The 12,654-nt window shown below is 36.6% G+C and overlaps 1 protein-coding gene across 1 annotated transcript in view; it reads right to left on the minus strand.

Annotated features, from left to right (window-relative positions):
* The window catches only part of nos1 (nitric oxide synthase 1 (neuronal)), a 68,139-nt gene extending 59,944 nt beyond the window's left edge, over window positions 1-8,195 (minus strand). The window contains exons 1-3 of the mRNA XM_084113589.1: window positions 8,059-8,195; window positions 5,017-5,750; window positions 1,566-1,692 (exon numbers count right to left, since the gene is read on the minus strand). Of these exons, the coding sequence (XP_083969715.1) occupies window positions 1,566-1,692; window positions 5,017-5,723 (834 nt within the window). The 5' untranslated portion in view covers window positions 5,724-5,750; window positions 8,059-8,195. The remainder of the gene's footprint in view (window positions 1-1,565; window positions 1,693-5,016; window positions 5,751-8,058) is intronic.
* Between the last annotated feature and the right edge of the window lie 4,459 nt (window positions 8,196-12,654).

Consider the following 12,654-nt stretch of genomic DNA (forward strand, 5'->3'; position numbering starts at 1 on the left):
TACAGGCAGATGTGTTGGATCAGGGTTGGATCTGAACTCTGCAAGTAGGTAGAGCTCCAGGAACAGGATTGAGCACCCCTGCTGTACGCACACACATACACAAAAAAAAAGTAGTTCCTCATCAGGAACACCTGTGCAGATCCATCACTTTAAAACTTCAGCTTCTTACAGTCCAAACCAGATGCAAAGAAACGCAGCAACAAGCGATAAAGGCCATTTCTTTGATGTAAATCTGACATCTTGTGTAAATCTTGACATTTTGTTGATCACACACATTGCACTACATAGCCCTAATATATTCAGTATTATTCATTAGATGTTGTCTGATTGGCCACAGAACTTTGTGCCTGGTAGGACATGCTCTAAGGGTTCATATATCATCTCAACAGTCATTGCATCTTTTTGTCACAAACAGTGTCAAGCATCGTGCACAACAATCACATGCTAACTATGTCCCATGTTCTTGTCCTTCCATTTCTCTTGTACTCTCTCACTCCCCCCCTTCCTCGTCTTACTCACTGATGATTAATCATCCACCAGACACTGTAATACACAAAAGAGAGAAAGAGAGCAACTCCGTCTTGGACCACACAGCTGCATCCATTCATTCCTTTGCTTTCTTGGATCGCCTCATCCATCCGGTTTCTTTCAGAGGGATAATGCGTCACAAGAGGCCAGATGAGAGAGTCATGTGCTGATGTGAAATGTAAGCACTGCTACCCCCACAACCAAGGCTGTAGAAACACATGCTACACCAGCACTGCTGGCAGGTACAGAGAAGACCATGTGACAGACGCTAGACTAGAAACAGGCTTTCATACGGTTACTTGCAAGTAACCCTACTTGAAGTACTTGAAGCACTGTTAATTCAGCTTGAACTTCTTGACATGCTTCTTGACTTAATTTAAATCTTATTTTGTAGATCATTTCAGTCATGGGTGTGATTTGTATTTTTGGTTTTGGTAAACATTGTATTTTTTAAATATAAGGTTAAAGTTTGAAAATCTAAAAGTTCTTGGCAGCAAAGGTGCATTAGATCAGCAAGGAATCCCTCAAGAAACCCATATAGTTTTTTCTACAAGGTTCTTTTGAAAACATGCTTGAAGTTAAATTACAGATTCTTCAGAACACGTTATATATGTGTGTGTGTGTTACACTATACTTTCTAAATGGCTCTTGCATTTCGATTTTCATATATGCATACCTATATGGTTAGTTGCATTTTATTAGCAGTAATAAGCATTGATTTTCACTGCTGTCCATGACCCAAGAAAATAGACCTATTGTGATCCATGAGTTAAGAACCTCTGCTTTAAATCCTCAAGTACATTTTACAGTAAAGTACAGTTCATCACAGGAATTAGCAAATAAAACGATGTATGTGGAACTATGTCCTGTATTTAAGAACCAGCTGTCAAGCAGATCAGGCCATATTTACAGTATAAGTACAGCTTCAATATTTCTGAACTTGCACCTTTAAAACAGAAAAAACAAATACTGATAGATTACTGACTCACTCGCAGTCCTTCAAAGCCAAATGTGAAGCCATTTAGACTGTATTTTACCTTGTCACTATCTGAGTATGGGTTGTTAAGCACCATCGGCATGTTGTCCTTTCTCCAGAGGTCATCAAACACTCTGTCGTTATCCGACGCCAGCTGGGTGTTCTGTCCATTTCCCACACCAAGGTCTCTGAAAGTCACAAACAGTTCAGGTCACACCTCAAACATCAGCCAGAAGGAAATAAGTCTAGATGTACTACTCAACACACATTCGGTTATTTTATTTATTTATTTGTGTTGTAAGTGTATTACGTTTGTGTATTACGCTTGTTAATCAACAACATGCCTCAGATGCTATCCATAAAGCTTAACTTGAATTCCATTAAAACATTCATTTTTCAAGGCTACCAATGTGCACTTAATTGTTTAAATGAAATGTTAAATTGCCTCAATTCCATTCATACTCATATTATTTCATAATCAAATTTAGCTAGTGTTCAATAAACCATGCTATCAGATGCATAATGCACATTTAAAAATGTAAACAACAAACACTTACAGAACATTTTTTCTAGCTGACTTTGCATTGCATGATGGGAATTATAGTAACACACTCAACACAAATGTGAGAAAAAAGTGAGAGAAGCATAATTGGTTTTGGATGAAATACTGCCATCTCACTAGTCAGATTGAAATTCCAAGCACAATTATAATTTGTTTAGTAATATAGAAAAGAAACCTGGTGAAGTGTGCACTTTTTCCAAATGATAAAACACTTTCTAATCATTGCTTTGTTTGTTTGAGCATCCAGACTTGCCCGACAACAGCAACAATGATTAAACCAATGGTGAGAGTTTGGGGCGGGACTATTGTTTAACTGACCAATGGCAGAAGGGAGGAGAATGTTTGGGAAACCCATTTGGAAACAGTCATTATTTTTACACACTTTTTGCACCCTCAACGGGGACAGCTGCTATTCATGAATCACAAAGACTAAATCTAATCAGTTTTGTGTAATGAAGCATATACAGAGTAGACGTTCATAGATCTTCACATTTCAGACCGTAAATGACTCTCATTCGGTTAAACAATATGACAACACTACATCACTAGAGTGAAACAAATGATTTAGGAATAATTAATTCGAACCAAGTGGTGTACTTTGAAAACTGGGGTGTGATCACAAAATGAAAATAATATTTATGTCTATATATACATCCATTCTGTTATTAATGTTGCTGTAAGCTTCTCACACTGCCTGTTAGTACTTCCTGTTCACTTAAGCGTAATATGAACATTCAAAGCAAGAGTAATTTCAAAGACTGAATGGAATAAATACACTGTACAGATTCACTCACTTTCGGCTCACCAAATAAACACAAAATGCACTTGTGAAAAACTGAACTTTCCCAAAAATTATAGTTTTTGAAGCAAGAAGCATCAAATAAAATCTGGCTAGCTATTTGTAAACCATATTGCCATGTAATGAAAATAGAGGAAATAGATTGAGGTTCGTTGTCACACAGTCTAGACAATACATTTTAGACAAAACACAATAATGGTGGCAATGTTTAGCAGATTTTTTTTGGAGTACATATGCAGGAATAGCTTAAATTAAATAGTCAAATTAATTCTAAGAACAGGATGTCTTCTCGATCTGTATTGACAACATTAAACCAATAATGCTTTGAGAGAACACTTTTCTTGAGTCAATAGCGCTAATGTAATTAGCTGTAGTGTTCTTATTACTCATGTTCAGTTGTTTCCAGAAATATCTTGTTCTAAAAGCTTCCAAGTGGTAGCGCATGGTTTGTAGGCTCATCTTTGCTTCTTAAATGCCACTTCAGAACTTTAATTCAAAATGAAGAATGCAAGCATAACCTATATTTGCACATATATTGAAAAGTTTAGAGATTTCCTGGAATGCCATATATTTTGTACCCTAGTGAATGTGAGGTCGCCCAGTACGCCTCCTAGCGTGGGTGGAGGAGAAGGAGAAACTAATAAAGTTAATATTTGAGTTTGAGTAATATTTTAACGCATTTAATTATTGCAGGTTTACATAATATTCTAAGTTTGCATTCCAATGTTTGTATTCATTTTGAGGAATACTGAATCTGTTTTTGAGCAAGTGAGATGAGTAAATGCATGCTCACATTAGTATAATCATGTTTACTCTGCACTTCCTCACGATTTCTCTCAACATGGGGACAGGAGACGTCACTCAATAAATGGGAAAACAAAGTAACTTGCGTCACTTATTTGAAAAAGTAACTAAGACATTTTGTTGTAAATATAAAAGTAATGCATAACTTTACTGGTTACTTAAAAAGTAATCTGATTACGTAACACCTTCAGCCGTGACTTATTCACGATACAGCACTAGCCTCGATTACCTTATCGCTTTTATAAAACGGTTACCACACAATAAAAATATTAAAGCCAAAAAATATGTATCAATGCAACTTTCATTAAGTAAAATCACTAAAAGCCTGTCTTCCGCTGGGGAAAAAAAAAGTCCCTGGCTGTGAACAGCAACAGAAGTTACAATATTTCACCATTAGATGGCAGCAGTCTTTATGAGTGAGTCTGTCAGTAGAGAAGACTTTTATATTGAAAGGACTGAACTTGTGAACACAGAGAAGCAAGACACAAATGATTAGCATGTCTGGGCACGGAAAACCCCTTAACTGTAAAAAGGACAAGATATGGCTGCGGCCATTAAAACGGATTTTTATTACAAATATAGGACTGACCTGAAGGAAAATGCTACATCTACTGTAAATGCAAGTATACTCGCTTACTCAATCTCCCACAATACTCTAATGCTCTATAAGCTTCAATGAACAATATCAATGAGAACATGTTTACGCTGCTAAGAGTGGTTGCTAAGGGTGTTGTGTAGTGATACATAGAACCGTTGGGTGAAGCGGTCATAGCCGTGTTTTATCATGAATAAAACACAGCTATTGACCAATCAGAATCAGGGACTGGAACTAACCGCTTTATAAAATGCGTTAATCCCAACACTGATTGTAAGTGCACGCTGCAGTTGTGTCGTCAGTCGCATTAAAGCAGGGTGGATTCTGATTGGCTGTCAATGTTTGATCGTTCATCAGCTGGAAAAATTGATTCCAATTATTTTAATTCTCTGTGCCGTTATCATTACAGTTGTGGTGTGAACTATTCTTTTATATTCAGAATGATTTTTAGAACTAAATCCTCATGGTTATCATTATAGTTATAAATCCTGGTTTGAACAGGCCTTAACCAATATCGTTAACGTGAGATAAAAACACACTTGCTAAAGCAACCCTGCCATTTTAACTTGGTTCTAGAAGTCTTTGAATTTTATCTTAACTCATTCTTCGCAGTACCAGAGCGCTTCACATTGCAAGTACAATGCTGTACACAAGGTGAGCTAACAATTTACTACATTATTTTTTTTAAATTAGTTTACAGATCATTCACTATGGTAAAAGAGGTCATAACATAATTTTGTGACATCACTCACCTCCCCACCTGCACCTCGACATCCTTCCTGTCTACGACTCTCTGACCTTCTCCATTTATCTCTTTTTTGCTGTTCTTGATGAGCTTCAGCACCGGCTCAATCTCCTTCAACAGGTCGTTGTTCTCCTCCACCCCATTGAGGAGGAGGGCTGAATGGCCTCCTTCTCTGATCAGAGTGTCCTGGGCCAGCAGGGGAATCAGGGGTTTGTTCTCCCACGGTTCTTTCCCGGGAGTGTAGGCAGAGGACAGGTTCTCTATCGCCCTGAGCTCTTTGGGCACGTTGGGCGTGAGGGGCGAGCATCGTTCGCACGGCCTGCTCTGAGGGGGGTTGACGGGCCTGGTGACGCGAACCGTTCTGGGTTTACCGTCGCCACTCAGCGTGGTCTCCAGGTGAGTGGTGAAGCCCTCGGGTCCGCGGAGGATCAGGATGGCGTGGCTTTCGGTTGACACGTTCTTCAGGGTCTCGAGCGCACGTTCGTAGCTCAGGTCCACCAAAGGCTTGTTGTTCACGGCCAGGACAATGTCGCCGACTTGGACCAGCCCACATTCCTCTGCCGCCCCGCCCCGAATGATGTCGGAGATGATGACGGGCGGCTTGCACACACGTTGTTTGACCAGAAAGCCCAGCCCACCGATCTTTCTTTTGAAGAGGCGCACTGAGATGATGTTGGGCTGCAGCTGACACACGCTGGGCTCAGATTCCTGCATTGTGTCTTCCTGTGCGTCAGCGCTGATCTGCAATTGAGTTGAATGTGACAAAGGAGAGCAACATGTCAAATGTGTCAGCCAAGGCAGGCAAAGACATGCGGAGAAGCAAAACAATACAGGCCAGTAAAATTCACATTTTCATTGTACTGATGGCATCCTGTGACATTTAAGAAAATATTCAGAGTCTCAATTAGGTCCAACTATGTCTGGATATAATAAGTATTGTAAGAACTGGTTTAAATTAATAGTTAAACAACAAAAAAACTTGTATTCTTTCATATTTCCATGGAACAAAAAGCATAAACAAATTACATGAAAGTAGTCCATACAACTCATGCTCGACATCAGGGCTACCCAATCCTGCTCCTGCTGATCGACTGCCATGCACAGTTCATCTCCAACCCTAATCAATCACACCTGCCTTTAATTTTCAAGTGATCCTAAAGACCTTAATTGGTTGCTTCAGTTGTGTTTGATTAGGGTTGGAGATGAACTGTGCATGACAGTCCATCGGCAGGAGCAGGATTGGGAAGCCCTGCTCTACATGCTTTGATCGGTCTGATTTGTGAATGAATTTTGAATTTTGTCAATGAACTCTTGATCTGGTTCACAAATCAGACTGAATGATTCGATCACAAATCTATCTGACTCAGTGATCAGGACCTTGAGTTTTCAGCTCACTGAAGGGGAACTTCAGCAAATAATGAACATTATTCAATTCAATTTCAGTCTAGTTCTCATACAAAACTATTGTACAGCTTCAGAACAATTTAAATATAGAGCATAAGTTGTGAAGATTCCTCCAAATTCAGTTTCTGTTCTACAGAAATATAATAGCATAATTTGGGTTTGGAACGACATGAGGGGGAGTAAATAATGACAGAATTTTCTTTTTTGGAATGAACTATTGCTTTACTTTGAATGAAAGTCATTATTTCTAAGAAAAAGCCATTCAGGTCAATTCGTCACAATATATATATATATATATTTTTTTAATATAATTTCAATGATAGAGTGGTGACTCATTTCACAGTGTACAAGCTGTGAACTTCAATTCACTCTTTCCTTTCTGTTGACAAGCCAGTAGCATTTCCTTCATGAGCATCATGCTCAGTCTCAATTAAACGTTCATGTAAGAAACACTTATAATCTACAGTCCTCCTGCATCTGGCCTTTCTTGGCAGCATGAAACGCATATGGCCTCGTGAGAACAACTATTGTCCAGTTCTCTCAAAATGAGACATAACTAATTCAGATTTAGAGTCGTGGAAAGAGACATTACAATTGCAGAGACTGCTTTGTAATAAAGAATCGGGAAAAAACAACTACTAACAACCTTCAATTGCTAAGCAGCTTCACAGCATGTTCTAATAACTTTTTGTTTATAATACACTTGATTTCAAGAACTATTTGTGGATGATAAAATAACAAAAAATGCATTTGTTATAGATTACAATGACATTTCCCACTGAGAAAATCATGCACTATACATGTCTAAGATCTTAAAGGAACATATTACATTCCTCAATTAGAATAGACATATTGACATTTTGCTGGTAAATGCTGCACTGTGAATAATGTGCTTAATTTTGGTTACTTAACTGGTTTTATTCCAGACAATATTCTATTTAATATGACTGAATCAAGGTGACTACATTTGGTTTCATTAATGAAAGCAATTTAACTGTCAGAGCTCATGCTTTGCCAAAAATATTAATTCAAACAGTTAACATGTATTGGTGAATCTTGTGATAGTATCCTAATAATAGCATCATTTACCAAGACATACGTTACAAAAAAAGCTTTCGTTTTTTTTAAAATAAATAAAAAATGATTAAATACAGATGATTTGCACACATACTGTGGTAATTTTATTAAAAAAATTAAGTCATGAAAATCAGTAAACAGTTATGTTTAAATAAATCTCATGCACAGATATTTCTGCTATAAAGCAGAAAAAAGGGTAAATGACTGCTACATAAAGTGCATGCTTCAAACCTTTTCTTTATATAAAAACACACTGACAGTTCTCAAAAGCAGGCAGAACTTCACATACACAAAGACACTCAATCAATTACAGCCTATAGACCTTTTTTAAAACCAAATGATAATAAATATGCGTTAACTATATGCAGGAGTTATCAAAAGCACTGACCTGCAGCCATGCATGCATGTTCAACAGGACACACCAGTTGCATCATGAGCTACAGCAACTCCACATGCCCATTTCACAAAGCATCATCGTGTATACAGTATGCATTTCGCAAAACATGTCGAATTAATCATAAAATATACTTTCGAGAGTAAAAAATATAAATAAAGCAACGCAACTTACCTTTCCACTTTCAAAAGCTATAAAAATCGCCTCACACAGTGCGGTTATCACCTTTTCAATATTCCGATGGAAGGTTCAGACTTTTCCTTCTTGATGTCCCACTCAGAAGACGCGTGGCATGTCTGCGCGAGCCGCTGTATAAACACGCAGCGCGAGAGAAGCTCTGCGCTCCTGCCGCTCCGGTGCGCGAGCATTTATTCCGCGCGCACTGCTGTCATTCTGTCATCCATCCCTCCCGAGGCTCTGCCTCCCTCAATGGGAGGGTTTTACAACCCCCACTGCACTCACATATATGGAAAGGAATCATATTTGCACAGTAATATGTGTACATCTTCAGATTAACTGTTAAAACATTTATAATTAAAGCAGAAATCATCATTATTTGAAATATGGGAGACCGGAGAGGATTATAAATTAACGCCAAGTTTAACCAAAAATATTAGCTAAACGGGTGAAATCACTATCATATACATGACCAACACAGTATAAGCTGTGAGTAGATAAAGTGGAGTACAAATAACTATACAGCATTTGCAGGATAAAAAAACTATTTTGAGGCAAGACAGCAAAAGGTCAGGTCTGGTTTATAATTTGATTTATGATGAGACGTTCTGTTTTCAGATATGCACTATGCTTTTCTTTGTGTGTTAGCAATTTAACTTTGATTTTGAGCAACCAAATATGATTAACACAATAAATCAATGCACAAATGCATTTATGTTTTTTATTGTTTAAACTCACCCTGGTCGTAGGGTAGGTTCACTTTAAAAAAAAAAAAACATATATATTTATATATATGATCAATAAGTTAAGGCAACATATGTTTTTACATTGATTTAACTCATCAAAATACTTTTTTTTTTTTAATAAGTTATACAAGATTCAACTAATTTTTAAAGGCAGTTGAATGTAATTTAAGTTGAAATGACTTTAACATCCAAGTTGATTGTACTTAAAAATTTAAGGCTGCAACTTTGTTTACAGTACTTGTTAACATGAATGTATACTGTTTAGTTCTAGATTTCTAAACTATTTTAAATTGAAGTGGACAAAAATGCTACATCAAAGTTTGAGACACTTAGCACAACAAATCCCAATTTACAGGTAAATCACTCCCCAAAAATCATGACATTTCATGCATGTTGCAGTAATAAGTAAAATCAATGTTTCAGTGTCAAAGATCAATTCTGAATTCATATGCAACATGAAGATCTGTTGATCAAAGTTTTATTTTTCATTTTTTATTCAATAAAAAAAAAAAAAACAGCTATATGCCAAGCAAGAATGCTTTTATCTGTGGACCTTCAAAGATAAGTGTTAAAGGTTTCCTGCATTACATGGTCAAGCAGCAGAAGAGAAGAACACACCATGAACCACACACACACACAAACACAGACTTTCTATAACAGATTACAAACATACTGTAGTGTTAATTTCCACACTAAGCTAAAACTTTTCACCGCAGGATACTAAAAGCTCTAGAACAAATTATAGAAAATGAATAATAATTATGCACACTGCATTATGAAGTTTTATCTGCCAATTTTATATTTGAGTACAGCTTGTATATTTGAGTTTAGAACTTTATTTTAGCAACGGCCACACAATGTACAAAAACATGTTTTCATTTAATAAGAGGTTGAACCTAGGTCATATTTAAAATTCTTGTTGATGAGATGCTTTTTCTACTAAATAAATCTCTCGATGCAGCATGACAAACTGAATCTAGTCTTCAGAACCAGTCATAATACATTTGAATGAAGGTTTCTGGTGTCAACGCCATGCATACATTGCAAGCTAGATGTTTTTTCATAAGCCCTAATATTGTTTTGCAGTGTGTCATTCTGACAGGATCTTCATTTATACAGGCAGCATAAACAGACGAATATGAATTTGCACCGCAGGAGGAGAGACACGCTTCAGACTGACCACAGACTCACATCAGAGATTCTGATTACTTTAATAAACAAGCCCGTATTTAGTACAAACTAAACTTCATTTAGAATAAATAAGCTATGTGATGTGCATTGTTAATGCATGCAGCGCAAAACAGCAAAAATAATAGTATAAAAATATTTTTTTAATCAAAATAAAAGCGTGAGACCACCAGATAATGTCTTACTCATCTACTAACATTCAAAATAACCCTTAAACTTCATGTTGACTAGCTATAAATGTAGTATATATATTTTTTAATCTGAAGGGATTCTGTTGTGCATTGGCAAGCGCAGTCGAAATTTTCAGTCTCTGATGTGAATAAATGCAAACACACACACGGCCTGTCGGCCTGGTCGAGCCATTATGTCAGTCACTTCCGACTTGAGTGCTGCCATCTGCCCTATAATGAAACCGTGCACTGTGGCTCATCACACACACACACACACACACTCACACACACACATGCATACACACTTTCTTCTTACACTCATCTAATTCACACACACACAAAGCAGCAGCAAACAAACATTTACACATGCAACCTCTCAATGAAAGCTGCAGAAACTCAAGACATTTAGCTAAAATTACAAATGTTACTATTTTGGCATTTCTTTTTATAGCCATATTTTCAGTTTGCGAGGGATTGTGGGTAGAGTCACATTGCAACGAATTGCCATTGCCAATTCTTGTCTGTGTAAAGGTGATATATAGTACGCACACACACACACATACATATACATATATATATATATATATATATATATATATATATATATATATATATATATATATATATATATATACCCATAAACCTAACTAGCCATAACATATTATTCATCTACTGTATCATTTCCCTCTGCTTTTAGGAATAAGAATGGTGTAGAAGCCCCTAAACCTTGTTGTAAGCCTAAACTTCACATTAACTATAAACCTATCCCTCAAATCTGATTGGTTGATTGGAATATATATTAGGCTATATATATAGTCCAATGAAATACAATTTAGCCTGTTTTGCCTCAGATTTCACACAGGTAAACACACACACACACACACACTTGTGAATGTATGATTTTATGTGAATGTATGATTCTTTTTTGCCTCTGGTTGCCATGGAAACTTTTTCATTGTTTGTTATGTTGTTCTTTCTCATACAGGGTCAGAATCTTTAACACAGCAAATATTCAGTTTGCAGAACAAACATTTTTCTTGTTAACCATGTATTATTATTTTGATTCAGATTACTTTTTAGAGTATCTAATAATAGTTTTCATTGATGGGTAACTCACAAATAAACTAAAAAATAAGTGAAATAGTCTTTAAATATATGCAAATGTTTCTAGTGAAAATGATTCTATTTTGTATTATTCTCTAATGGAATTTTCGTTCAATACAAATTATATTATCAGCATGACATTCATTTCAATGAGCGTTTTGTAAAATCTGACCTTTTGTTCAAAGAAGTTCACATGGCTCATTACACCAATTTGAGTGCTATTTTAGTATCACTGAAATACTATTTTACTATTATAAATATTTTGATTTCCTACCTGCCTGTCAACATAATGTATTTCCATTGCGCAGACATCACACGTCAGACAGTTCATCCTGAACCAAAACAGCGAGCTTATGCTGCGTTCACGCCATGTTGTAGGCTAATTACCGTAATTAAGAGACGGCAACCCATGAGGTTGTTCATGTCCTTGGAATTGTGCGTTTCTTTGGCAACTCTATCAACGCTGAAATTAACTGAAGCAGTCAGGTGTTACAACCAGAGCTCTGTAAGTTTTTTATGTTCAATATTATTGTAATGTTATGTGCTTTCATGTTTTTTGAAGGAGGCGTGGCTTGGAGACTCTCTGATGGGAGGGTGGGGTCTCATGCTTTCAAAGCTAGCTTGCTAATGCTAGCCTCTCCGAAATTGCCTAACTTATTATTTATTTAAAGCTACAGTACAAAATGTATTTTTTTCGCCGCCAGAGGTCGCATTTTCAAAACAATAACAAAGACGAAGCTTGATGAAGCTATGAAGGAGAGTGGAACGATGGGAGATGTTGTTTTCAACATCCAGATAAGTATAGTATTCACGAATCATATAAATTATATATCAGCTAATAAATTACTTTTTGTATTACCTGTACATTTGATCACACTATATTATGTCATCGTAATGAATTAGCTGCCAGGTAGGCCTACTTGAAATGTAATGCTATATTAGCCTGTTACTAATATGTGACTATTTGTCAAATTATTTGGTGGGTTAATGCTGCACAGTTTTACACGTTTAAAACAATCGTACTAAAAGTACATTTGAACAAACCCACAGTATTTGCAAGTAATGGCTAAATATTTTTGTGCAACACATGCTTAATTTCACTGCCATAGACTTGGTCACCAGACTTGATAAAAAGCGTTCTCTTTCATCATCTCGTGTTCGAGATCCACCTATGGGAAGGGCATCCGTACCTGACCGTTACTGAAGTACAAACAAAGTGCAATATAACTGTAGTGTACAATATATTTGCTTACCTGTCTATTAAAACACATGCAAGAGCAGAGTCTCTGTGGACAGATCAAGTCCAAGTTTGTCGTGAACTCTTCCCATCCTGAAAATGTCACGCCCTTCCCATCCAAAAATTGATCCTTGTTTTATTTCTCAGT

Source organism: Abramis brama (assembly GCF_963993115.1).
Source record: "Abramis brama genome assembly, chromosome: 5".
Classification (NCBI taxonomy): domain Eukaryota; kingdom Metazoa; phylum Chordata; class Actinopteri; order Cypriniformes; family Leuciscidae; genus Abramis; species Abramis brama.